This window comes from Cetorhinus maximus, chromosome 27, assembly GCF_964194155.1.
Source record: "Cetorhinus maximus chromosome 27, sCetMax3.hap1.1, whole genome shotgun sequence".
Lineage (NCBI taxonomy): Eukaryota > Metazoa > Chordata > Chondrichthyes > Lamniformes > Cetorhinidae > Cetorhinus > Cetorhinus maximus.
The window spans coordinates 24,292,600-24,319,156 of NC_135905.1; the positions used below are offsets into that span (position 1 = coordinate 24,292,600).

Here is a 26,557-nt window from a genome sequence, read left to right on the forward strand (position 1 = left end):
TCACTACTCAATCTTATAAACTCAAGGGAATACAAACAGAATGAGAGTTTATTCAGCCTGTCTTTATTATTTAATACGCTAAGCCTTGTTGCAAGTTTATGCCACATAAACAGAGTGGCGACAGTGAGGAATGCCAGAACCATATGAGTAAACAGCAACGCACTGGGAGAGAAAGTAGTGACAGCTTGATGAAAAGTAAAAACCAAAAAGACGAGAGCACGACAGAAAGAAAATATTTCAGTCCAATTGACATTGCGTAATAAGACTGCTTATTAACAGACTGTGGCCAAAGAAACAAATCAGAGACAGACAGAACCAGTGAGATCACAAATATTAAGTCTTGATCTTTTTAATCTCTCTCCAAAATGCAATTGGGTACTGTCGCTGGGCTGGTATTCTAGAGATCCAGGGTAATGCTCTGGGCACCTGGGTTCGAATCCCGCCACAGCAGATGGTGGAATTTGAATTCAATAAAAAAAAGTCTGATGATGACCACAAAACCATTGCCGATTGTTGTAAAACCAATCTGGTTTGCTAATGTCCTTTAGGGAAGGAAATCTGCCTATGTGTGACTCCAGACCGACAGCAATGTGACTGATGCCCTCTGAACAAGGGATGGCAATAAATGCTGGCCTAGCCAGCGTGCCCACATCCCATGAACAAATAAAAAAAATTACTAAATTAACACACTCTGATGAATTACTTTCTCCATAAGTTAACTGCTTCAAACTGCCTAATTCTTTGCGCACTGAATTCAGTGGGACTTGGGGCAGTCAAGTCATTCTAACAGGAGCATGCGTCACATCCTTTCATGTCCAACTGACAAAGCAATTAGTTGTAACTATAATTATACAATTCTGATGATCATTACAAAAAGCAGAGGCATATGGTGTTTAATTGTCTTCATGATCGGAAATGGCAGCAAATAATGATTCCTTTTGAGGTTAATATCTGCAAGTGTTGTCTAATTTAAAAGCAAACAATCTTTTTAAAAATGGTATTCTTTGAAATATTTACTCAAATTAATTCCAACTAGTTAGTGATGATAGTACAAACTATGAAAAATTGAAAATTAAATTCCAACTGAAAGGAGTAGTTCAGGCAGCAAAGCCAGCCACAGAGGTTTTCACTATCAAGTTCTGTCCAGGTATTCCAAGGTAAACTTTGGGTTAAAATCATAAAACATTATCAACTCACAGGGGGAAATATGGAGTTGGAAGAAGAGTTAGGAAAGGTTGGCCTGAGTAGCTTTGGCAAGTGCACAGAAATGTGACAATGCAGCAAGGCTTAGGGAGAGAAATCCAGAGTGCTGTGATGACTGAAAGCACTGCTACCAATGGTCCAGGGGGAGCAATGGGTGAGCATTAAACAGGTAGAGGAGATTGCAGAGCTGGGTTGCCGGTGTGGCCGCTGGAAGGTGAAAGACAGACGTATTAAAATCACTATGCTGCAGGACCAGGAAATAATGCAGGTGTCAAAAGCCATGTAAGCAGGACTTAATAGGTGATAGGATGTGGCAAGTATTTGAATTGAGGTGAGGCGAGGTAAGCTGAGCTCAGGAGGCTTGAGAGGAGACAGCTGGAGAACTTGAGGCCAATGGCAGCAAAAATATTTACAGGGGTACAGAACAGACAGAAAGAGACAATATTTTCTAGCTGGTGGTCTAAATGTGGGGTTTGAAGGTTAGCTCACAATCAAACAGGCACCAAGGGAGGAGGAGAATTGTTTTAATGCAGTTGATTGGAATGTATTGTGTGAAAGGGCGGTGGAAGCAGATCCAATTGCAACTTTCAATAGGGAACTGGATAAATATTTGAAAAGGACTAACTGAATAGCTCTTTCAAAGAGCTGGAACAGGCATAATGGGCTGAGTGGCCTCCTTCTGTGCTATCTCTTTATAGAAAGACTGCACACTGTCAATTCAGCTTGAAAGAGCATGAGCAGTCAGGATGGGGGGAATAAAACCTGGGAACAAGATGCAAAGTGAGAACCAAAAGGACAGCTTTGCTTTTACAATATCAAGCTAGAAAGTTTTGGTTCATTGACAACCTCAAATCAGACAAGGAATCATTTCAAACCCCAGCTGGTGACAGAAATATAACCATCAGCGAAGAGCCTAGCTGGAAATTATTTCCAGTGCTGAAATGTAGAACAACTTTGGCTTCAGTTGATGGTTCGAGATCTGTTCCCAAACCAGTGACTTGAAATGACAGATGTCCTACTGGGATATACACATTCAGAAAAAGGGATGAGAGTGATGGACAATGATCAAATGGCCATGGATTTACAGGGACTACACCATCAGTACGCTCAGCATGATGAAATGTTAGTGTCCAGTTTAGTAGGAAGATCACATTTATCACCAAGCTTTGGGTGTTTAGAGACTCTGGAGCTCGCAATACTTGGATGCACCACAATTTGATGAAACAGAATTCACCAGCCAAACTATGTGACAATCTTAAACTCTCAGCATGGCAAACAATAAATTACTGCATCAAGCTCTCAAGTTTTCTTGTAGCTGATCATCCTACTATCAATTTGAATGAGTAGAAATATCAGTGCAGTTTTGCGAAGAACTAATCAAGAACAAAGAAAATTGCTTTTTCCCCACCAAACTTTTGCACTGTGCAAGAGAAACAATGCAGGTTAAACAAAAATTGCATTTCTACACATTTGGCACTAGCCGTGGCTCAGTGGGTCACTTTCTCACCTGAGTCAGAAGATTGTGAATTCACGACAGACTCCAGACACTTCTGCACAAAATGTAGGCTGACACTCCACCACAGTACTGAGGGAGTGCTGCACTGTCAAAGGTGCTATCTTTCTGGTGAGACGTTAAACTGAGGCCCCAACTGCCCTCTAAGCTGGAGGTAAAAGGTCCTATTTGAAGAGCAGAGGAGTTCTCACTAGCATCCTAGCCAATATTTATTCCTCAAATAGCATTGCTAAAACAGCATTTTGTACATTACATCAGTGACCACAGTTCAAAAGTACTTCATTTGAGACATGAGATTGTAGGTGTTATATAAATGCAAGTCCTTGCTTCAGATTGCACCAGTCCCTGGAGTGGAGTTTGAACTCAGAACTCTCTGACTCAAACTGAGCCAAGGGAAGCCTGCCTTACAGTGAGATTTCAAACTATAGTTTGGTGAAAAAGTGGCTGAGAGGGAGAGCGTGTATTCAGGTGTGAAGGTTCAGAGGATTTGAGGGTACAAGGGGTGGTGGAGGGAGAGTATTTGTGATGAAGGTTAATAGGATTCGGGGATCGATTGTGGGTATTCAGGGCCATGGATTAATGTTGGGGGGTGATGGAGTATGGTTGGGTGGGAATGGGTTGAGCATTACTGTCAGATGACGGAGTATTTTGGAGGAAGTGATTTTTCCTTCACAGTATGTAAGCGTGGCTGGCTAGGCCAGCATTTATTGCCTTGAGAACACAGGAACATAGGAGAAGGCATTCGGCTCACCGAGCCTGCCCTGCCATTCAAACAGATCACGGCTGATCATCTACCTCTATGCCATTTTTCCCCACTATCCCCATGTCCCTTGATTAGTGTCCAGAGATCTAATGATTCCTGTCTTGAACATGCTCAATGTTTGAGCTTCCACAACCCTCTGGGGTAAAGAATTCCAAACATTCATCATCCTCTGAGCGAAGAAATTCCTCACCTCAGACTTAAATGGCCTGCCCCTCATCCTGAGACTGTGTCCGCTGGTTCTAGACTCACTAGCCAGGGGAAACAACCTATCTACTTTTACCCTGTCACGCCCTGTAAGAGTTTTGTAAGTTTCAAAGAGATCAGCTCCCATTCTTCAAAACTCTAGAGAATACAGGACCAGTCTCCTCAATCTGTCCTCATAACTCCATCGCACCATTCCAGGGATGAGTCTGGTGAATATCCATTGCACTCCCTCTATGGCAGAAGACGATGGTGAGCTGCCTTCTGGAACTGCTGCAGTCCATGCAGTGTAAGTACACCCACAGTGCTGTTAAGAAGCAAATTCTAGGAAGGGGATTGCTGTTAGAAAAATGGGTATTGGATTGGCAGCAAGTTGGAGCAGGGACTTTTGGAGGGGAAGTGAGCGGGGACTTTTGGAGGAGAGGCGAGCGGGGGGGGGGGGTTTTGGAGGGGAGGCGAGCGGGGAGGGTTTGGAAGGGAGGCGAGGGGGGGGGTTTGGAGGAGAGGCGAGCGGGGGGGGCTTTGGAGGGGAGGTGAGCGGGGGGGGTTTTGGAGGGGAGGCGAGCGGGGGGGGTTTTGGAGGGGAGGCGAGCGGGGGGGTTTTGGAGGGGAGGCGAGCGGGGGGGTTTTGGAGGGGAGGTGAGCGGGGGGGGTTTTGGAGGGGAGGCGAGCGGGGGGGTTTTGGAGGGGAGGTGAGCGGGGGGGGTTTTGGAGGGGAGGCGAGCGGGGGGGTTTTGGAGGGGAGGCGAGCGGGGGTTTTGGAGGGGAGGTGAATGGGGGGTTTTGGAGGGGAGGCGAATGGGGGGATTTGGAGGGGAGGCGAATGGAGGGTTTTGGAGGGGAGGCGAGTGGGGGGGGTTTGGAGGGGAGGCGAGTGGGGGGGGTTTGGAGGGGAGGCGAGTGGTGGGGTTTGGAGGGGAGGCGAATGGGGGGGTTTGAATGGGAGGCGAGTGGGGGGGTTTGAATGGGAGGTTTGGGGGGGTGAATGGGAAGTTTGGAGGGGAGGCGAGTGGGGGGGTTTTGGGGGGAGGGGAGTGGTGGGGTTTGGAGGGGAGGCGAGTGGGGGGGTTTTGGGGGGGGTGAATGGGAGGTTTGGAGGGAAGGCGAGTGGGGGGGTTTGAATGGGAGGCGAGGGGGGGTTTGGAGGAGAGGTGAGTGGGGGGAGGCGAGGGGGGGTTTGGAGGAGAGGTGAGTGGGGGGAGGCGAGGGGGGGTTTGGAGGGGACAATGAATGAGGGCGGCGGTGAGTGTGGGGGGCACTGGGGGTGTTTTCAATGTCAGGGGAGATATTTTGGGGAGCGTCTGGCGGGATTAGTGTTGGGAAGGGGAGGGTTCACAGGGACCGAGGCTCCGCTGCCGACACCGGGGGGAGGAGCAGCGGAGGCGACTGATCCGAGTCTCGCCCTTTAAGGCCGGGCCCAGGAAGAAAGGCTGAGCCTGGGGCTTGAGCCTGGGCCTTGCTCTGAGGTGAACGGGAGGGGGGGCCCGGGCTGGGGCCTGGATCATGGGCTGGGCCGGAGGGCCGAGACCTCCTCCTCCTCTTCCTCATCCCCCGCCCCGCCGAGAGATCCTCTCTCCCCCGCTCACTCACCGCCGTCCCCCCGCTCTCTCTCCCGGTCTCTCTGGCGCTGCCACGTCCTCGGTCACGGCCTCACGCACCCGACGCGATGACGTAAACAAACCCCGCCCCTTCCCCTTGGCAGCGGCGGCGGCGGCGCCAGGCTCCCGGATGTTGCGCAGGCGCAGTGCCGCCCCATCCGAAGCGGCGGTGTCCGGTTGTCGGGAATCGGTCCTGCTGCCTCTGTCCTTCACTCAGTGTGGCTGGTGGGTGACGTGGCTCACTTGTTGGTCACTCCTGTCCCTCCAGATGACCATTCAGACTCTTTGTGGATCGAAGGGACAAATCACCAATCACAATTCAGATCGGGGTGTCAATCATGTACGTACGACCAATCGCTGTTGCCCGAAAAGGTGGGAACACAGACTTGAACCCGGCAACGTAACTTGACATTGACAGTGCAGCAGGACACAGGCCATTCAGCCCAACCAGTCGGTGCTGTCTCTATAGTCAAAAGGAGCAGCTGTCGCTGAATTCCATGTACATGTACTATTTTTTGTCTATTTTTTTTTCCTTCCTTGCACCTTCAGATCTCATTCAGTCCCAGAGAGAGTTCTCAGAGGATTTGCACACATCTGTTAAAATAGGTTCATAGAATCTTACAGAACAGAAGGAAGCCAATCAATTCATTGTGACTGCCAGTTCTTTGAAATTGCGATTCAATTCATCCCGCTATCACAGAAGATCGTCAGTGTAAAATATATACTCTTCACTTTCAAATTAAAAACAAAATTATAGGGTTACTAGACAGCTGGCCTGTCTGGAAAAGTCGCATGTAACTTCACTAGCGTAAGACCACCATGACGAGGTCAGCCAGGACTTAACCTGTGTCCAATACAGTTCATCTTGAATGAAAATAAATATCACTATTGCCCAGATCAGCCCATGTGGTTTAAACAATTCCTGGCCTCAAGCTCCAGGGTTTTTTTATTCTTTTATGTGGGCAGCACTGGCAAGGCCAGCATTTGTTGCCCATCCCTAATTGCCCTTGAACTGAGTGGCTTGCTGGGCCTTTTTAGAGGAAGGTTAAGAGTCAACCACATTGCTGTGGGTCTGGAGTCACATGTAGGCTGATTTGCTTCCTTAAACCAGATGGGTTTTTACAAAAATCAACAATGGTTTCATAGTCACCATTACTAAGTCTGGCTTTATATTCCAAATTTACTAATTGAATTTAAATTTCAGCAGTTGCTATACAAGGATTTGAATCCATGTACCCAGTATCTTTGGATTCTTAGTGTAGTAACATTACTACTGCACCATCATCTCTCCATGGTGTTTTTAGTTGGAAGACTGTGGGTTCAAATTCTATTAACAGGCCAGTTAAACTGGACTGAAAATTCAGTGCAGTAATGTGGGAGTGCTGCATTTGTCCTCCAGTTTAGCTACAGGTTCCAGTTTATCCAATGTGAAAAGAGTACCAAACCCTGGACACCTGTCCATACCCTCTCCCCTTTGCCAAACACATTGTCATAAAAAGCCTTCCCTCCTATCTGGAAGGAAGAACTGGCATTTATATAGCACCTTGTAATTCATGGGATGTGGATGTCACTGGCAAGGCCAGCATTTATTGTCCATCCCTAATTAGCCTTGAGAAGGTGGTCTTCTTGAACTCCTGCAGTTCATGTGCTATTGGTGCTGTTAGGGAGCGAGTTCCAGTTTCTTGCCCCAGTGACAGTGAAGGAACAGTGATGTAGTGCCAAGTCAGGATGGTGTGTGGCTTGGATGAACTTGCTGGTGGTGGTGTTCCCATGTACCTGCTGCTCTTATTCTTCTAGGTGATAAAGGTCCTGGGTTTGGGAGCTGCTGTCTTTCAGAACCTCAGGACCCCCTAAAACGCTTTACAGTCAATGAAATATTTTTGAAGTGTTATCAGATTTGCTGGTTTAATGTCTCATCAAAAAGCCGATTCCTCTGACAGTGCAACACTCCCTTGGCACTGCATTGGAGTGTCATCCTAGATTATGTACTCAAATCTCTGGAGTGAGACAATAATTTTTGATTCTTGATGAATAAATAGATGACTTAGGCATTTAGTGTGTGTTACTTTGTCTCTGATTAGTTTATATATCTATCATGTTTTAGGAAATTTCAGACATCATTTGAGACAGGAAACATCAAACTGATAGAGGAAGTAGTCAGCAGGCGAATTAAGCAGCTTGTCTCACTGATAACATGCAGTGACTGGCGGCAGTGGTACTGACTAATCAGTCGCAGGACACACACCGCAGAGATAGTGGGAGATTAATTTGGAACATAGTTGAGTGACGTTAAACTGACATGATACAGGGCTTTGTGTACACTGCAACTTTATATTTAGTTCTGACCTGACTCCAGAGAGAAGCAGCCTGGATAATACACTCTCACATCACCATTTTGGTTTAAACCCACATGGATTATATGTCCAGTGAGTTATCAAAGTGAGTTTGAAAATTGTGTTTGAAGCATGGCTGGTGACAGGAATAACTTATCTGTTATAAGTGCACGTACCTATTTAATGTGCATTGTTTTTGTTGGACACATAAATCCCTGGTTTTGATTTAAATGTTTAAAAGTAACTGCATTCCCACCCAGGGACTCTTAATACCTATGAGATGATCTACTGTACTTCCATTTCAACACACAGGTGCAGAACTTGCTTCTGGGCAAAATCAATGCAATCCAAGACAGATAGAGCCTGAATAAAGTTAAATCTGTGTCTTTGTACCTTGGCAGAAATATAAATTATAATTAACTATTCTACACTAATCATATTTTTTCCAATTGAATTTATTTTATAATGACAACATAGACGTCTAAAAGTTAGCCTTAAAATAATAGTTGAAATTCAGGACCTATATCAGAAAAGAGGATGATAATATGGAGATCCAAAGGTGTGGAAGCACCAGTTAATTTCATCAACAGTTCATTAATTCAGACTTAGATCCAGGGGAATCACCCTGGGACATGAGAGCTAGCAGTTGGCACAGCGCGGAGCAGATGACAGGAGGGAACTGAGCCAAGGTTTAGAACTTGCTACAGGTGAATGGTATTCCTATAACTGGTAGAAGATTAAAACAACTCAGACTGGAGTCTTTGGTTCAGTGTTAGTATTCATGCTTCTGAATCAAAGATGCAAGGTTTGGAACCCCTGACAGATGGTCATGGAGTTGGGAGCTCTAATCCAAAATTATGGCTTGATAACTAGCAGGATATTCAGGTCCAAGTGGTGTTAGTGGCCTTCCCATCATTGTAGGAGTTTGTCAGAGTCTATAAAGCCCCCTTGCCCTGCATGACTAAACCCCCAGCCCCACATGGTAATGACCATGGAACAAATATTCAAGTCATGGCCTGTCAGGCTGTTCATCATCCTGCAAATCCTCCCATTACACATTATTCTCTCCATATTAGGGTTAGGCTGGGGGACTCAGTTTTTGGCTGATGCAGAAATGATGGGCAGAGCTGTGCTGTAAATTCTACATTTTCTAAATATCTGAAAAGGAGAAATGTGCAGGGATGTGGGGAGAGGGCAGGGGAATGACAGGACGTGAACTGTTCCTTAGGAGAGCCAGCATGGACACAATGGGCTGAATAGCCTTCTTCCCTGCTGTCACAATTTTATGATTCTAGGAAATGAAGAGTGAAAATACAAAAAAGAAACTTACACTAGTACAGTACCTTTAAAATCAAGGCACTTCAAGGAAGGGGCAAAAAATGCAAGCACTCAGAAATTTGGAAGAGCTGGGGAAGTCAATCAAGGATGAGGTTTAAGTGTAAGTTTTGCAAAGGATTCAGAAGGTGAGGAGGGTTAGAATGAGGCAGAGAGAATTCCAGGAAGTGGGCAGTGATTCCACAAAGATCTGTCAAGAATGATTGAGCAGAGAAAGGGATGGACACACAACAATGCAATAAGTTGGGATATAAGGCTGGAGATTGAGAGAGAAACAAGACTGCGGAGGTAATTATAGACCAGGTTGAAGATTTCAAAGTCAAGGTGTTGCCGGATGGGGAGCCAGTGGAATCTGGCAAGGACAAACGTGGATAGTGTGAAAACCAACAAAAAAAAATGTCTCTGTGAACATCGCAATCACTTGCAATCTTTCTGTACAATTTTATGTTTTCCTGGGATGTGGCTTTGCTGGCAATTACCAGCGTTCATTTTCCCCATCCTAATTTCTCTGAGAAGGTGGTGGTGGGCCTTGTTGAGCCACTGCAATCTGTGGTGAAGGAGCTCTCAGAATAGTGTTAGGTAGGGAATGGCTCAGCAATGATGAATAGTGTTAGGTAGGGAATGGTTCAGCAATGATGAATAGTGTTAGGTAGGGAATGGTTCAGCAATGATGAATAGTGTTAGGTAGGGAATGGTTCAGCAATGATGAATAGTGTTAGGTAGGGAATGGTTCAGCAATGATGAAGGACCAGTTATTTACAAACACGTCATGATGCTTGTCGAGCAACAAAATGATGGTTCCCATGATACTGCTGTTCCTGTCCTTCTGGCTGGTAGTGTTTGAGGAGAGTGGGTGCTGAAGGATGCTCTCCTTTATGAGCAGTAAAACTACATAACTCACTATATTTACAACTGGAGGCATTTAAATAGTTCACATAAAAGATGGTGTGGGAGCTTTCAACATTGGACACTAGAATCACACCTAATGTTTTAGCGGTGTTGGCTGTGATTCAGTTGGTATCACACTCCCACCTCTGCTGCAGAAGGTCAAAAGACTTGAGCACAAAAATCCAGGCTGACACGTCAGTGTCAATACTGAGGGAGTGCTGCACTGTCAGAGGTGCCTTTTTTTAAAAAGATTCCTGTAGAATCAAAAATGTTTTCCATAAATGTTGTGCAGCAGTAATTTGCATGCAGCAGGTTGCATAATGAATGCGTTTCTGAGGATTGTTGTTGCTCTTGGCAGTGAGGGCATGTAGGATCTGCTCGAAATACACGATCAAAGCCAATTTCTGTAGCAAATCAAAATAAAAACTTTGCCTGGATCAGTCAGCAATTGGCATTGTTCCTTCATAAATCAACAACTCAACATTCTGAAATAAAAATTCAGCTCAGACAGAGAACTGGGCACCTTGTCTCTATTGATGTCACACTCCAGACATGTGCCTTTGGAAATGAGGTTATTATTCTTGGTACTGACAATTCAGACACGGCCCTTCAGTAGAGTTCTTGCGAACGTTCTTCTAACCCTGGGGCACTCATTCGCAGTTACCTTTCAGATTTTTCCACAGCGCGGCTGTGAGATTGACGCAACATGTGTTAAGCCTGGCTTTCGACCAAGACTGGATCGAGCCCCTCATGTTAGCTCCAGCATTGCTGCACAGGGAGAGGAGACTGTAGCCGAGCGCCTCGCACTTTCCTCCCAGAGTCAGCAAGCAGTCTGCGCGGATCGTGATGTGAATGATAGCGAAGGTCAGGGCGATGGAGAGCTCTCGGGGACCCCCCGTTTGCTGAAGGGCAGCAGGAGAGGCGATGGGGACAATTGAAGAGGCACTCGTCACCCTCGCTGGTGGAGCGCCCTGGGGCTTCAGGCTTCAGGGAGGATCCCAGCACCAGCAACACAAACCGCTCCACGTCGCCAAGGTAGGAGAACCCTGCGACCCACTGAAAGCCAGAGAGCCCGACTAAAGAGGGATCCCCAGAAACCCTCGGAAAGAGATCCTCAGAGAGAGAGAGAGAGGCCGACCAGTGACTCCAAACACTCCCAGAAAGAGACCCAGAGAGACCACCCAAACCTGAGAGACCCCAATCAGAGGCAGAGAGACCCCGAGAGACTCCCAGAAAGAGAACCCCAAAGAGAGAGAGAGAGACCCACAAGGTGGGACTCTCCTGGGGAAAATTAACGGCGGAGTCAATGTCTCGCCCTGACTGCTCTAATGTCCATGTGTAAACTTATCCCATTCACTGTACGTGTCCCAGTCTGAGGAGGAATTAGTTCAGGTCTTGTTCAATTGGTTTAAAGTTCCCCCAACTTGATCTCAAGCTACCAGGGGTAAAAATTGGCAAGTCGAACTTTGGAAATTTGTAGATAAAGTAAGTTTAACTGTGAAGAGCCTCGAGTGCAAACAGCAGGGTTTATAAGAGTAAATAGTCTGAAGAGTAGGACAGTCTCAGGATTTCACAAACACCAGATCGTTTTACACTGCTGGTGATATCTACCACACAAACAGATTAGTCTCCAAACTGTTCCTGTCCATTTCAAGCTGCGGTTTTTAACCCATTATTGTGCATGACTGTAGGCCGAGGGCAATTGATTGCATTAAATTCTTTTGGATACATTTCAATTAAAACTTTTCTAAATCTCTTGCACTGATCATGTTTCTGGGATTAATGGAGGAATGTTCACATACCTGATGAGGGGGAGTAGATGGTGTGGATGTGAGTCAATGTCAGATTGAATCAACCTACTCAGCCATAGAGTTAACCTGTCCTTGCAGTCACAGCTGGAGATCTCAACATGAAGGAGTTCAAGTTCCAAAATACAGAGTCTAACAGGGCAAAGGAATAGTGGCTGGAGGCCGGTGGGAGGTGGGGAGGGGGGCGGGCGGAGGGGGGGATTGAAATTTGCTATCAATTCTTTTCTAAATTGGTTGACCATTCAGGAGCAATGGTAAAAAAAATGTTTTAATTGCTCCTAAATTCCTACATTACAAAGTTGTCGGCATCCTTCCAACTGCATAAGATGATGGACAGCACATTATAACAGCGACAACACTTCAAAATGCACTTCATTGGCTGTAAATCACTTTTAAGACATACTGAGGCTGCAAAAGGCACTATAGAAATGCAAGTCCTTTCTTTATGATGCAACAGGTCCAACAGTCTTCAGTTGGCCTACTGAACCTGCAGAAGTACTATTAAGTGGAGTGATCCAATTGGACTCCAAGTAATTATTGTTGTTGGAAACCTTTGTAGCTTGGTGATTGCTTGGCTTCTGCCTCTCGGGATAGGCCAAGTTAACTCAAGGTCAGAAAAACAAATAAAATGGTTGACAACCAAAGTCATTCCATGTGACAAAGAAAGCCCATTTCCTCACTGCATGAAGCACTATTTTAGGTTTTGCCAGAAAAAATAATTGTTAGGACGATTAATCGTTAGCATTTAGATGTAAACGTAGATACTCAGACCCCAGCTGGTAAATCCCAAATCACCTCCGATTCCATTATTCAGATCGGTATCTGCTTTAATACCCAGACAAACACACATTCATTCACATAGCCAGCACAGGCACAAGGGACTGATTGATCTCTTTCTGTGCTGTATCATTCTATGATTCTGAATGATTGGGTTAATCGTCCTCATGGCCGCCTTCTTCCTTAGAATTGTAATCAATGGTAAAATAGTTTGCTGCATTGCACCAGCATTTGAAACTGAGGGATTGGAGAGAATTCACTGAAATAAAATGGGAGATTGTGACAAGATTGTGAGGTGACAATTTATGCGCAGAAATACTTTCAGATCTGCAAGGTAAACTGTGCTCCTCTCCACAGATGCTGCCAGACCTGCTGACTTCTTCCAGGTATTTTTGTTTTTGCAAGGTAAACTGTCTTGGCTACTGATACCCTGGCAGATTGTGGAAATGGCTGACAAATTTGTAACACATTTGTGAAAATAATTTCAGTTCTGTGCCAATTTTGTTGTATTTTTTAAATAAGGATCTCTTAACCAATTCTGTTTAATTGCCAAGGGCTCACTAAATGTTATAATGTCAACTTATATTAAAAAAAAATAAACATTTGCATTTAAAAAGCACCTTTCATAACAGCCATGGAGAGACAGTGGCATAATGGTAATGTCAGTGGACCAGAAACCCAGGCTCTGGGGATACAAGTTCAAATTCTGCCATGGTAGCTGATAGAAAAAAATCTGCAATTGAAAGCTAGCCTTAGTAATAATGACCATGAAACCATCATCAGTTGTTGTAAAAACTCATCTGGTTCCCTGATGCCCTTGAGGGAAGGAAATCTGTTGTCTTTACCTGGTCTGGCCTACATGTGACTCCAGATCCACAGCAGTCTGGTCAATTAGGAATGGGTGACAAATGCTAGCTTTGCAGTGACACCCACATCCCATGAAAGAATAAACATAAAACTGGATGTCCCAAAGCACTTCACAGCCAGTGAAGCACTGTAGTGTAGTCTCTGTTGTAATGCAGGAAACACAGCAGCCAATTTACACATAGCAAGCTCTAAGAATAGTAGCGTGAAAATGGCCAGATCATCTGTCTTTGTGATGTTGGTTGAGGGATAAATATTGGCCAGGACTACTGAGTTATAGTAAGTACTGACAAAATTGCAATATCAATAGCAGAAACTGTCACCGTGGGCAACATTTTCCCCCCGTCAGGGGGGAAGTGCAGGAGCAGGCGCGGGCAGGCAGGCTTCCGATCAGTGCCCCCGGTTGGGGGTGCACCACTATTTTACGTGGGCGGGCCAATTAAGGCCCGGCTAGCGTGATGTCCGCCAGGAAGCGCTATGCGCTCCCTGTGCGGGTGGGGGGGATTCCCTTAGCCAGGAGTGCGCTCTTTTGCACATGCGCGCGGAAGAGCGCACGGATCTCCCTGAGGCAAAGGGAGATCGGCTCACATTTTAAACTTTAAATAAAGCTGAGAAAAAATTTTCCCTGCCATGTCCCCTCATGTGACACTGTCACATGAGTTGGGACATGTCCATAACTTTTATTTTAAAATATTGTGAGATTTTTAAATCCTCATGAAACCTTATCCCGCCCTTGGATGAGGTTTTCATGCTTTTTCAGAAGCCCGCCAGGGCTCCCGGCCTGCCCGCCAACCTCAAGGTTGGACGGTCAGGTCCATTAATGACTTCAACTGCTTTGTCAATGGCCTTAATAGGCCATTGACAGGTCAGCGGGCGCACAGCTGACCCGGGTGTGCGCCCGCCAAACTGACAGTCTGAATGATGTACCGTGACATTGGGACTCATGCCTGTCGTCACCCCGCATCATTTTATGCCCCGCCCCCGCTCGCCAACCGGAAGGTACAGCCCCTTGTCTCATGGTTGGCTACAAGGAGCAGAGCAACATTGTCTTTGAGTTAGAATGGGATTGGGATTAAGAGGAAAGCTCATCTTTTTTGAAGAGAGCTAAAAGTAGCAGAGAGGGATACAGTTGTGGAGTTCAACAGGAAAGGTGGCGGGGGAGGGGGGGAAGTGAGGGAAGGGGCAGGGATCAGGAGAACATTTTCAGGGAAAATTGGTGAAAAGATTCTCAGCAGGATTTGTGATATTGCTGTGGGATTGCAGCAATCTTTGGCCTTGATGTATGGTTAGGGTTAGGAATAAAAATAGTTGGAACCAAAACTGATTGAAGTTGCAACTCCACCTCTTACAGAGCACATTTGAGAGTGGTGTGTGATAGATTAAATAGGCCTGTTGTATCCATGGAAACATTTCATGCTATTTATCTCATTTATCATTTATCTCCCCTCTTTTGAAAAGTTGTTGATGCTTCACAAAAGCTGCGGTCTTGTCTTGGGGATAGAGTTAAGGCAACTTAGTACTTGGCTTAGGCAACGGAACAATGGAAACTGTAGCCTTTGCTTAGAGTTAGTTTAAGAAATTCAGAAATAGAGGCTTGGTTTGGGATACGGGTTAGGAAAAACAGAAATGCTAACATTATTTTGTTTAAAACTAGGACCAATGGAGATGGTTTCCCTGTTAAATGGCTCAGGAAGCAGTAGTCTTGTTTTGCCAATGAGTTTATGCTCAGTGAAACGTGCAGACTTGTCGATTGATGTGATACTAGAACATGTCATGAAAGCATGAGTCCTTTGGTGGAACATGGGAACATAAGAAATAGGAGCAGGCATAGACCATATGGCCCATCGAGCCTTCTCCGCCATTCAGTATGATCATGGCTGATCTACTGCCTCAACCCCATTTCCCTGCTCACTCTCCATGCCCCTTGATTTTGAGTGATCAAAAATCTGTCTACCTGACCAGAATCTATATATCTGGCAAATGTTATAAAGCAAATTCTGAATTAAATTGAAATAATTGGTGTGAGGCATGTGGGTTAGTTTTCAAATCTTCTTTTCCTAGGAAATACATGAATTAAAGGACATTTTGCAAAGTGCCATAGATATAAAATCTGTGAAATCGTCATCGGTGTATTTGTGTATCTGTTGTCAGCTCCAGATTCATGCTCCTATTACTTGGCAGTGCTGAATATTTTGAAGGTTACTTTGTCGACATCTGTCCTTGCTGTCTTGTCGAGTGGAATGTTTGAGTTCAGCAGAGGATCACAATAGGAAATGTTGGTATTCTGAGGGATCTGGGCATCTTGTTATGAATTACAGAAAGTTATAAGTAGGTACAGCAAGCAATTAGGAAAGCAAATGGTATGTTAATCTTTATTACAAAGGGATTGGAGTACAAGACTAAGGAATTCTTACTGCACTTGTGTAGGACCATGGTGAGACCACACCTGGAATAGTGTTTACAGTTTTGGTTTCACAAGAACACAAGAAATAGGAGCATGTGTAGACCATAAGGCCCGTAGAGCCTGCTCTGCCATTCAATATGATCATGGCTGATCTTGAGCTTCAACTCCACTTTCCTGCCCACCCTCCATATCCCTTAATTCCCTGCGGGACCAAAAATCTGTCTATCCCAGCCTTACATGGATGCAATGATGGAGCAACCACAACCCTCTGGGTTAGAGAATTCCAAAGATTCACAACCGTTTGAGTGAGGTAATTTCTCCTCATCTCATTCCTAAATGATTCGGCCCCTTATCCTGAGACTGTGACCCCGTGTTTTAGATTCCCCGATCAGCAGAAACAATCTCTCAGCGACCACCCTATCAATTTTGTAGGTTTCAATGAAATTGCCTCTCCTTCTAAACTCCAGAGAATATAAACCCAATTTACTTAGCCTTTCATAATACGACAACCACCTCATCCCAGGGACCAATCTAGTGAACCTTTGCTGTACTGCCCCCAGTGCAAATATATCCTTTCTTAAATGTGGAGACAAAAACTGCACACAGTACTCCAGATGTGGTCTCACCAAAACCCTGTCTCCTTACCTAAGGAAGGATATACTTGCTTGCAAGAGAGTGTAACGCAGGTTCACTTGACATATTTCTGCATTAAGGAGATTGTCCTATGAAGAAAGATTGAGTATATATTCCCTCGAGTTTAGAAGAATGAGAGGTGATCTCATTGAAACATAACATTCTTAAGAGGCTTTATAGGGTAGATGCTGGGAGGATGTTTTGCATGTCTAGTGCTCGGGTCACATTCTCAGAATAAGGGGTCAGCCATTAAGGACTGGGATGAGGAGAAATTTCTTCACTCAATGTAGTGAGAACCTTTTGAATTGTCTACTGGAGAGAGGTATGGATGCTCAGTTATTGAGTGAATTCAAGACAGAGCCTGACAGACTTTTGGACACTAAAGGAATCAAAGGATATTGTGATAGGGAGGGAACGTGAGTTGAGGCAAACAGTCAGCCATGGTGTTATTGAATCACAGAGCAGGTTCCTAAAGCTGAATGTTCTACTCCTGCTCCTATTTGTTATGTTCTTATTTTCTTATGTTCAAACCACCTGAGCACCTAGCATCACTTTGCTGGGCCCAGTAAGGGGCCATATTGCAGCTTGTTTGAAATGCCAGTGAAGATTATATTACTGATTTCCTTTTGGGACCTCAGTGAAGGTCCCTGGGAATGCGCCAATATTTTCAGAAGGTCCTACATACAAAAGAAGATTTGAAAACCGTTGTCCTTACTAACTGATTTCACAGAGAGGTTAAAGTTAGCTGGTGTGGGGAATAGAAAACTTCAGAACTTTGCACGGATTGGAAATAAGGCACATTGTTGGAACAGAGTACATCTCTGCGAACAAACTTGAAATCTCTGACCTGATGTTGGTTTAGAGTGTTAGAAAGGTGCGGTGGGGTGGGAAAATTCCCCCAGTCACCAAGACAATGAATAGCTGAGAAATACCAAGTAGGAAAGCTCCAGGCAATCCTGTGTGTGGGCTGCGCTAGCTGATCTCAGCAGGACTGGCATTCTTGGGGTCTCAGTACTATGGGGTCAGCGAGGGCAAAAAACTACTTGCAAATTTTGTGTAAAGTCACAGAAAGAATACATTGAAGAAGATTTTTTCTGAGGACTGCTGTTTTATTACTTTCCAAAATATTAGAAATTATTTCCTGTTTTACATATAAAATATTGCCCCTGTAGTTACTTACAAAGATTTACTTCCCACTGTGTGATCATATTGGATTGAAGGGGGACATGTGTTATATATTTTGTCGGAAGGTCACTTTCACACAACCCATGGAAAGAAAATCACCCCTTCTTCTGCTGTATGTTCTACAAAGAATTTGGATTTGAGGCATCTAGTTCTGGTCATGGGGAAGGCGAAGGGCTGTTTGGACACTGCATGCTAACACAACTGTGGTCTGTGGTGATGCCAGCTGGCTTAGGTAATAGTGTTCTTCAATATGTGACGGACACAGGCTCAAGTGTATTGCTAACACATCATTACAGTATTCGAAGAATTGTTCCTTGCATGAGAAGCTGTGACAAAAGTGGCATAGGATTTGCTGTAACGAGATAGCACAGGCATGAAGTCTTTACCAGAAAACTCTCTCAGTATCTAGCATTCTTTTAAGGGCCCTGCATTGTGTTCCCTGATTAAATATCTTAAGCTAGTGATACACATTTCATGGAATAATATAGCATAGCAGGCGGCTCTATGACTCAAAAGAGCAGCAGTTTCTCCAGTTCATCTTTGTAACTAAAGTCTCTCATTTCTAGGATCATCTTCATTATTTAATTAAAATGTTTTACTAATATATTAAAGTGGGACTGATATTCCAATGATACTGACTGTACAAATCTACCTGATTCTTAACTTAGAGTTTAACCTCACTTCTAACAAAGCCCCCAAAGTGTTCAGGAATTGGAACTAAAAAGCAAACAGAACAAACCATGGGGCAAATTTCCACCTTCCCTACCAGGAGGCGATCCAATCACCCACTCATTGCGCAATCTGTTTGATTCTCAACCAATTGAAATCAATAGGATTGCACTGGGGTGGGTTCTATAAAGGGCAGTCGATTCACTCCACCGGGTGTTACCCGGGTTGGGAAGGTGAAAGTTATTCTTTGTGTGTAACCTAGATCCACAAAATAACACCTGTTCAAATCACCATTATAGCATCATATAACCAGAACTATATTTAGTTAAACTAGGACTCTCAACACAAGCTCATGACATATGGCACTAACTCAGTCCTAAACGTGCTCTCATGCATTAACTATGCAATGAGTCATTCAGCTCTGGGTTTAGTAAGTGTCAGGTATGGGAACGGTACTGAGAGTTCTATAGTTGGACTAAAAAAAGCTTCAGACATCATTCAAGGACCACATGCCACAAACTGATTATTTTACAGAACTCTCTATGTTACCCCGAATCCTAAATTGTAATTCAGATGTTTGTTTAGTTTCTTATTTAATCAGCAAACATGATGAAAAATCTGATATGAGTAAGGATCCCATGTTGTAAATATATTTTCTTTAATAAACACAAATCCACTTTTTTCTTCGTAGGAAATGAATCAATTTCATCAGTGCTGTTTAAAGTCCTGTTTGGCTATATTAAAGTCCTTATGTCCCAAAGTAAATGTGGAAACACAGATTGCCTCAGGGTCCAGATAATCCCTTTTCACTGTGAAACCATGCAAACTGGGTCTCACAAAATGCATTGAAAGACTTGTGTTATCGGCAAAGGGTTGGCCCTGTAAGTTACACTGAGACACTGAGATACTGACCAGAAGAGAACAAGAACTCCAAATCTCTGCACTTTCTTCCACCTGCTCGATCCAGATGAGTTACTGGAGGAGGTGGGGAAAGACTTCTGGGGAAGACGTCTTATACAACCCAAGTACAGTTGCTGATAGTCTTTGTTATACTTCTATATATAGTTACTTATATAAGTATATATACTTCTAACACTTTGACAGTCAAAGATGGGTGGGAATACTTACATCTAGATGTTGGATAGCTTACTTTCTGTTGGAGAAAGGAACAGAAAGGAAATGAATAAAAGGGCAATGTTCTGGTATTCATAAATTGATGCTTTTTTTTAATATGTAATCACCAGCATTCGTCAGATTCCACTCAATTACAAAAACCCTAAATTCTTGATATCCTGTTAAATGTAGGGGAAATGTTTCCAATAATGTCACCACATCAGGAATTTCAGGAATGTTACCAATTGAAAGTCTGAGAAAATGGAAAAAGCAATAAGTTCTTTACACGTTGAATAAAAACCCCAGACATCACACGTGAAGACTGATTCAGAGTTGCCAGTGCAGGTTAACCGAAGCTGATAAATAATTAAGAGCTTTAATTAAAGTAGATGCTGTGATTAAGTGTGATGTGATTGAAGGGATCAGTTTTTAGTAAAGTTATAGCTTTACAAACATAATCCTATGAAAACGAAGTTGAGAAAGAAATCCTGAAGCCCCTCATCCACTCAATGGTGGAAACTCAAGTACCATTCATTCACGTTTTAACAGTACTATCTACTGGAAGAGGTGAGAAAGAGTCATTCCCCAGTCAATTATTTCCCCTTGCACATCCCCACCAACCCCCCTCCCCACCCAATTTACCCCTTTCTCCTCATTTCCTGAAAGAGTTAACTCTTGCTATGATATGGATGTTTGTGTTGTCAGCCCTCTGGTAGTTTGTCTAAAGGGTAATATTAAATGTGTGTTTAGACAAAGAGCATTAACAAAATGCTTGAAAATTAAGAGATCTTAGTCAAGCCTGATCTTATGTGCACCCATCATCTGTACTTACGCCCCTTCCAGCAAAGTCACCAGATAATAACTAGAAGCGGCTGATACTGAGGGTAATTGTTGCCCCATTGCTCTCTCTCAGAACAGACAAAGGGTTTAACCAGAGACTGTTTTGTTTTGTATGCTGTTGTTACATATTTTACAATATCTTTATTCATTCACCAACATTGGAGCCAATTAAATCTTTCCTTTAAGGATGGTGAGAACACAATAGCTCATTGCCTTGGAAGTTAACTATGCACCCTCCTTGAAGCAGAGATGTTGTATTATGATGTAAGGAAGGAAGAAATAACTTGCATTTATACAGTGCCTTTCACAACTTCAGAGCATCGCAAAGTGCTTCACAGGCAATGAGGCACGATTGTAGTGACAGGGCAGCCAATGTGCACACAGCAAGCTCCAACAAACAGCAATGTGATAAATGACCAGACGATCTGTTTTAGTGGTGTTGGTTGAGGGATAAGCATTGGCCAGGATACTGAGGAGAGGTGAAACTGCAAACACTGATCCAAGGCTGACAGTTGGACACAAGGCAGTAATGAGTTCAGTTTATGATTTACTTAAATGAAAGCAACGCAGGTCTCTTCAAAAAATATATGAATAATCACCAAGAAGTGAGAGTTGTGGTGTGAGGGAATAATTATAGCTGAAGGAATGTGATATAGTGAAAAGTTTGAAAGACTGACATTGGTGGATATGATTGGATCAAGTGATGTGTTACCTCAGTGCCCAATGCAGCAACAGCTGAAACCACAAGGTACCAGGAGGTGATCTTGTACCAGTATCTCCCGTCTTCAAAGATCTAGCAAGATCATAAATGAAGGGCTAAAACCAGAGAGGAGGGGCAGAATCAGAGCAAAGGCAAATCAATCTGCTTCTATGGATATTATTGGCCGAGGAACAGCCAGTACTCAGAGTAGGTAGTCCACCTGTTCTCTGAGCTTTGGAATAATGGACATGGAGACAAAGGACAAATTAATTAAAAAAAAATCTCTTAATTGAAAGAACATATTCCATTCTTCTACCTCATCTGGTTGTGAAGCTAATTGAAATCAGTTTACATTTCATACTGAGTCTGACCATATCCTGGATTTGAACTGGAAGGGATGATTTTAAAAGGCAGAGAAGACTCCTAGAACCAAAGGATAAATCAACTTGAGTTGGTCTTGTTCACCCTCTGGCAAATAGAGGAGCATTAGCAGAGACTAAGAGGTGGGACCTCTGGATCACTTTTCCAGCCTCCCTTCTCCCCCACTAGGTACCTGTCTCCTTGTTCCACTACCACCCCCCCTCCCTTGTGTCCCCATCCCCTCCCCTTCCCCTTTCCTCTCCATCCTTTTCCTCCCCTTCCCTCCCCCATTTCTTCTCCTTCCCCGCTCAGATCCCTCCTTAAGTAATTCAGTTAGGCAAAAGGGTTACTGTTTTTCTGATCTGTGACAAAAACTCCTAACCCTCTGGGCTCCTCTTCCAAAGGCAATGTTTCCATGAAAACAAAGCCGACCTTGCTCTTTTTCAAGCTGATTTGTTGGGGTTTTCTAAGTAAGATCCTGAACCTACTTTGCAGAAATGTGGATTGCTCCCTCCCCACTTCATGTACTATTTTTGGATGGTGAGAAGTTGGTTGCACTGGAAGAGTTTTATTTTTACCTGTGGCTTAATATACCATAGCACATGTACATCCACATCCTTCATATATAGACTGGAGGGAGAGGGGGAGGGCAGGAGAATCGGGGAAAGAGTGGCAATGAGTATAAAGTCACATAACTACAATACCAGACGATGCTAATATGGGATGGAATGGTTAGAGCAGGTGCAATCCAGACTACAAGCGCTTTTTAAGTGCAATCCTTAGCTATGTTGATTATCAGCAAAGTCCAGCATAATTTTGAATAATTCAATCATCAGGTCACATTGAGACACCGTGAGGTTGATTGAACAGGAGGGTGGGACACAGGCTGGGAGAGAAAGACCCATGGAGAGATCCTTTTAGTTAAACTAATGTTGCAGTACTGTTGATGTCATCAGTTGTGGCTTGGTGAGCAGCACTCTTGCCTCAAAGTCGTGGATTCAAATCCCACTCCAGAACCTTAAGCACAAAAATCTAGCCTGACACTGCAATGCAGCACTGAGGGAGTGCTGCACTGTCAGTGGTGCCATCATTCCAATGAGATGATAAACTGCCTGCCTTCTCACCAATGGATGCAGGAGGTCCAGCAGTATTGAAGTAAAGTAGGAGAATCAATATTTATTCTTCAACTAATACCTAAAACAGATCATCTGATCATTATCACATTGCTGTTTGTGGGAGCTTGCTGTGAGCAAATTGTTTGCTACATTTCCTACATTACAACCATGACTAAACTTCAAAACCACTTCATTGGTATTCTGAGACAATGAAAATTGTCACATCAATGTTAGCCTGTCTTTCTATACACAATGAGCTCTGACTAAAATCTTAACCTAGGTTTACTTAGGTTTCTTGATCAAGTGTTGTTTGAGCTGTTGTGTCTTTCCAGTTCTGCTTTTATTTGGGATTATATTTAATGTGGCGGGATGGGGGGAAGCAGAGTGCAGTTAGCCCAGTTGGCTCAGATAGCTAACGTATGGCTCAGAATAATGCCAATAGCATGGGTTCAATTCCTGCTCTGGCTTAGGTAGACTTAGGATCTTCCTCCTTACCCCACTGAGAGTGGAAGGCAATGGCAAACCTCCACTGACAAAAACTGCCAAGGAAAACAGCTCAGGATGAAGCATCAGCAGACACTGAGCCAAGGACCTGCCTTTGGGCACAGCATTTATGGAAAGGAATATTTATGTGTTAAGTTTAGCTTATGCACAATAAATGGCAGTGTACAGCAATTGGAAGTGACTTTATTTTCAAGAGTACTCCTAATATCCAAAGATTTCGTGAAACTTTGAGCTGATAAGTATCAATTGTTGCCTGGAAATTTGCTATTTTAATGGAGACATAAACCATTTAAATTAATAATTTGTGAGGTTCACAGAGTGTGAAATAAAAACAGAAAGTTCTGGAAGAACTCAGCAGTTCTTGAAGCACTTGTGGAGAGAGAATCAGAGTTAACGTTTCAAGTCCAATATGACTCTTCATCGGACACCATACCTGCTGAGTTCTTCCAGCACTTTCTGCTTTTATTTCAGATCTCCAGCATCCACAGTATTTTGCTTTTATTATCACAACATTTGATGTTGCCAGCTGGATATGCAATTATGTGGAACGTTAGAGAGACTGTGAGTGAATCAATCTCAGGATTAAGGAGATGTTTTTTCTTAATTCATTCGGGGTGATTTATTGCTTATCCCTAGCTGGTCTCAAGAAAGTGGTGGTGAGCCTTCCTCTGCAGCCCATGTCATGCAGGTACACCCACAGTGCTGTTAGAAAGGGAGTTCCAGGATTTTGACCCAGCAACAGTGAAGAAACGGTGATATATTTCCAAGTCAGGATGGTGTGTGACATGGAGGGGAAATAGCAAACGTTGGTGTTCCCATGTGCTTGCTGTCCTTGTCCTATGACGTGACAGAGGACAATGGCTAGGGGACACTTTAAAGTCCATATACCATTCACAGAAGACAAAGCTCTTACCTAGAGCTGAGAATAAAGCAAAAACTGAGGGCCCAAACTTAGAGCAGAGGAATTGCCAAATTAAACTTTGGCTCAGTTAGCTTTTGCCTTCTGAATGGACGATAAAATTGCACTTTCTGCTGTTCTGCTAAAAAGGAGTTTTGACTTTGACCTTACAACTACCAGGCAATTACCTGTCCTATTCCAAACACCGGTAAGACCTGAGAGTAATCCTGCTGTTAACTTTATAAATGTTTTCCTTTGCTGAAGGGGCTGATTCTGTCTCAGGCCAGTGCTATGGCAGCCAATTACCCTTTAGTATTTCACCCAAACATTGTTTGTGTGTGAGTCGAGGCACTGAATTTTGGAAACTTAATCACCCACAGGACAGGTCATAAAATGGCCAAATCCTTTCCTGACCCGGTGCCTGCACTCCACAGGCAGGGAGATCACATGAACAGTGGTTCTTTCACATCAAGGGCCCGAGACAAGTTATCTCCCCATTAATAAATATTTAAATTAAGGTAAAGAGGAATGAAAGAAAATAGATCAGCAAACAGAAATATCAGACAGAAAGAAAAAATATCACAACAGTGATGTAAGCCAGTAGAAAGCGTATGTGACTTAACACCGGTGCTAAATGTTCCATGTGTGAGAGTAACTGTGTTTCGGTGCTCATTAGGAAAGGGTATACATACATTCCAGATAAGTTAATGCCTTAAATAAAGTGCGTGCAGGGAGATAATGCATGTTAAGTGACAGGCATGCGTAGTGCCTGGGATGTGTGGACTGAATGGAATGGCACCTGTCACTGAGCCACAGGCTGGTTTTGGCCACAGAGGGATTTGCCTTCAGCTCTCAATCCAGACAAGCAGCAATGCAGAATTGCAGAGAGATGCGCTCATCTGTCAGTGGCCCTTGTGCTGTACAATTTTTAACTGCATCGATCATTTCCCTGTTCAGCTGAGCAAACGTAATAGACATAACTACTTTTAGATTTCACATCCTGTGCACAAGGGTTTCACATTTACTTTTTATATTATTGTTTCTTAGAGAAATGATTAAATGCAGCACCTTGATTCTGAGACATGAGGCAATTTGTTGAAAGAAATCAGGTTCTGACTCTTCCCACCTGCTGCTTCTATGTGCTGCTTCTTTCTCAATTGGTCTAATTGTCAGGCGGTCACTCTGATCCACAAACAGAGGCTTAACACATCACTTAGTTATTGGAAAATAACTTGATTTGTGCAAACGATTGTGAGGTAGCAAATGAAACTTATGACTCCAAATGACTCCAGACCCACAGTAATGTGGTTGGCTCTTCACTGCACTCTGAAAATGGCCAATCAGTTGTACCAAACTACTACAGAAAAGTTGAAAAGGAATAAAAGTGGACAGACCACCTGGAATAGACAACAGCCTGATAGTCATCTTTACAGAATCATACCTTACAGATAATGTCCCAGACACAACCATCACCATCCCTGGGCATGTCCTGTCCCACCAGCTGGACAGATGCAGCAGAGGTATAGTGGTATATAGTCAGCTGGGAGTTGCCCTGGGAATCCTCAACATTGACTCTGCACCCCATGAAGTCTCAAGGCATCTGGTCAAACATGGGCAAGGGAACCTCCTGCTGATTACCTCCCGCTCTCCCCCCCCACCCCACCCAATCTCTCAACTTATGAATCAGTATGCCTCCACATTGAACACCACTTGGAAGAAGCACTGAGGGTGACAAGGACATAGAATGTATTCTGAGTGGGGGACTTCAATGTCCATCACCAAGAATGTCTCGGTAGCACCACTGCTGTCTAACCTGGCCAAGTCCTGAAGGACATAACTGTCAGACTAGGCCTGAGGCAGGTTGTGAGAGAACCAACGAGAGGGAAAAACTTATTTCACCTTGTCCTCACCAATCTACCTGTTGCAGATGCAGCTGTCCATGACAGTACAGGTAGGACTGACCACCGCAAAGTCCTTGTGTAGATGAAGTTCCATCTTCACACTGAGGCTACCATATTTCGTGTGGTGTAGTGGGATAAAGTGGGATAAATTCAGAATAGATCAAACAGCTCAAAACTGGACATCTATGAGGCACTGTGGGCCATCAACAGCAGCAGAATTGTATTCAGCGACAATCTGTAACCTCATGGCCTGGTATATCCCCTACTCTATCATTACCATCAAGCAAGGGGATCAACCCTGGTTCAATGAAGAGAAGAGGAGACCGTGCTAGTATCAGGAACCAGTCATACCCAAAAATGAGGTGTCAACCTGCTGAAGCTACAACATAGGACTACTTGCATACCAAACAGCATAAGAAGCTTGCGCTAGACAGAGGTAAGCAAACCCACAACCAACGAATCAGATCAAAGCTCTGCAGTCCTGCCACATCCAGTTGTTAATGGTGGTGGACAATTAAACAGTTAACAGCAGAAGGAGGCTCCATAAATATCCCCAGCCTCAATGATGGGGGAGCCCCGCATATCAATGCAGGAGAGAAGGTTGAAGCATTTGCAGTTATCTTCGGCCAGAAGCACCGAGTGGATCATCCACCTCAGCCTCCTCCTGAGGTCCCCAGCATCACAGATGCCAGTCTTCAGCCAATTCAACGTGATATCAAGAAACAGCTGAAGGCACTGGATACTGCAAAGGTTATGGGCCCTGACCAATATTCCGGCAATAGTACTGAAGTCTTGTTCTCCAGAACTTGCCGCGCCCCTAGCCAAGCTGTTTCAGTACAGCTACAACACTGGCATCTACCTAACAATGTGGAAGATTGTCCAGGTATGTCCTGTCCATAAAATGCAGGACAAATTCAATCTGGCCTATTACAGCCCCATCAGTCTACTTGCG

The 26,557-nt window shown here is 44.1% G+C and overlaps 2 protein-coding genes across 4 annotated transcripts in view; one reads left to right on the top strand and one right to left on the bottom strand.

Annotated features, from left to right (window-relative positions):
• Positions 1–5,378, bottom strand: part of LOC144668639 (protein transport protein Sec24C-like) — a 76,307-nt gene extending 70,929 nt beyond the window's left edge. Inside the window, exons 1-2 of one of the 3 annotated variants that reach the window (XM_078530882.1) lie at positions 5,271–5,286; positions 2,711–2,880 (exon numbers count right to left, since the gene is read on the bottom strand). The gene's annotated coding sequence lies outside the window, so the exon portion shown is untranslated. Of the gene's footprint in view, positions 1–2,710; positions 3,933–5,270 lie in introns of those variants that run through there. The other 2 variants (XM_078530883.1, XM_078530884.1) reach the window with 2 other exon arrangements.
• Positions 5,379–10,458: 5,080 nt separating this feature from the next.
• The window catches only part of LOC144668643 (synaptopodin 2-like protein), a 33,818-nt gene continuing 17,719 nt past the window's right edge, over positions 10,459–26,557 (top strand). The window contains exon 1 of the mRNA XM_078530902.1: positions 10,459–10,869. Coding sequence (XP_078387028.1) covers positions 10,759–10,869 — 111 coding nt within the window. The 5' untranslated portion in view covers positions 10,459–10,758. The remainder of the gene's footprint in view (positions 10,870–26,557) is intronic.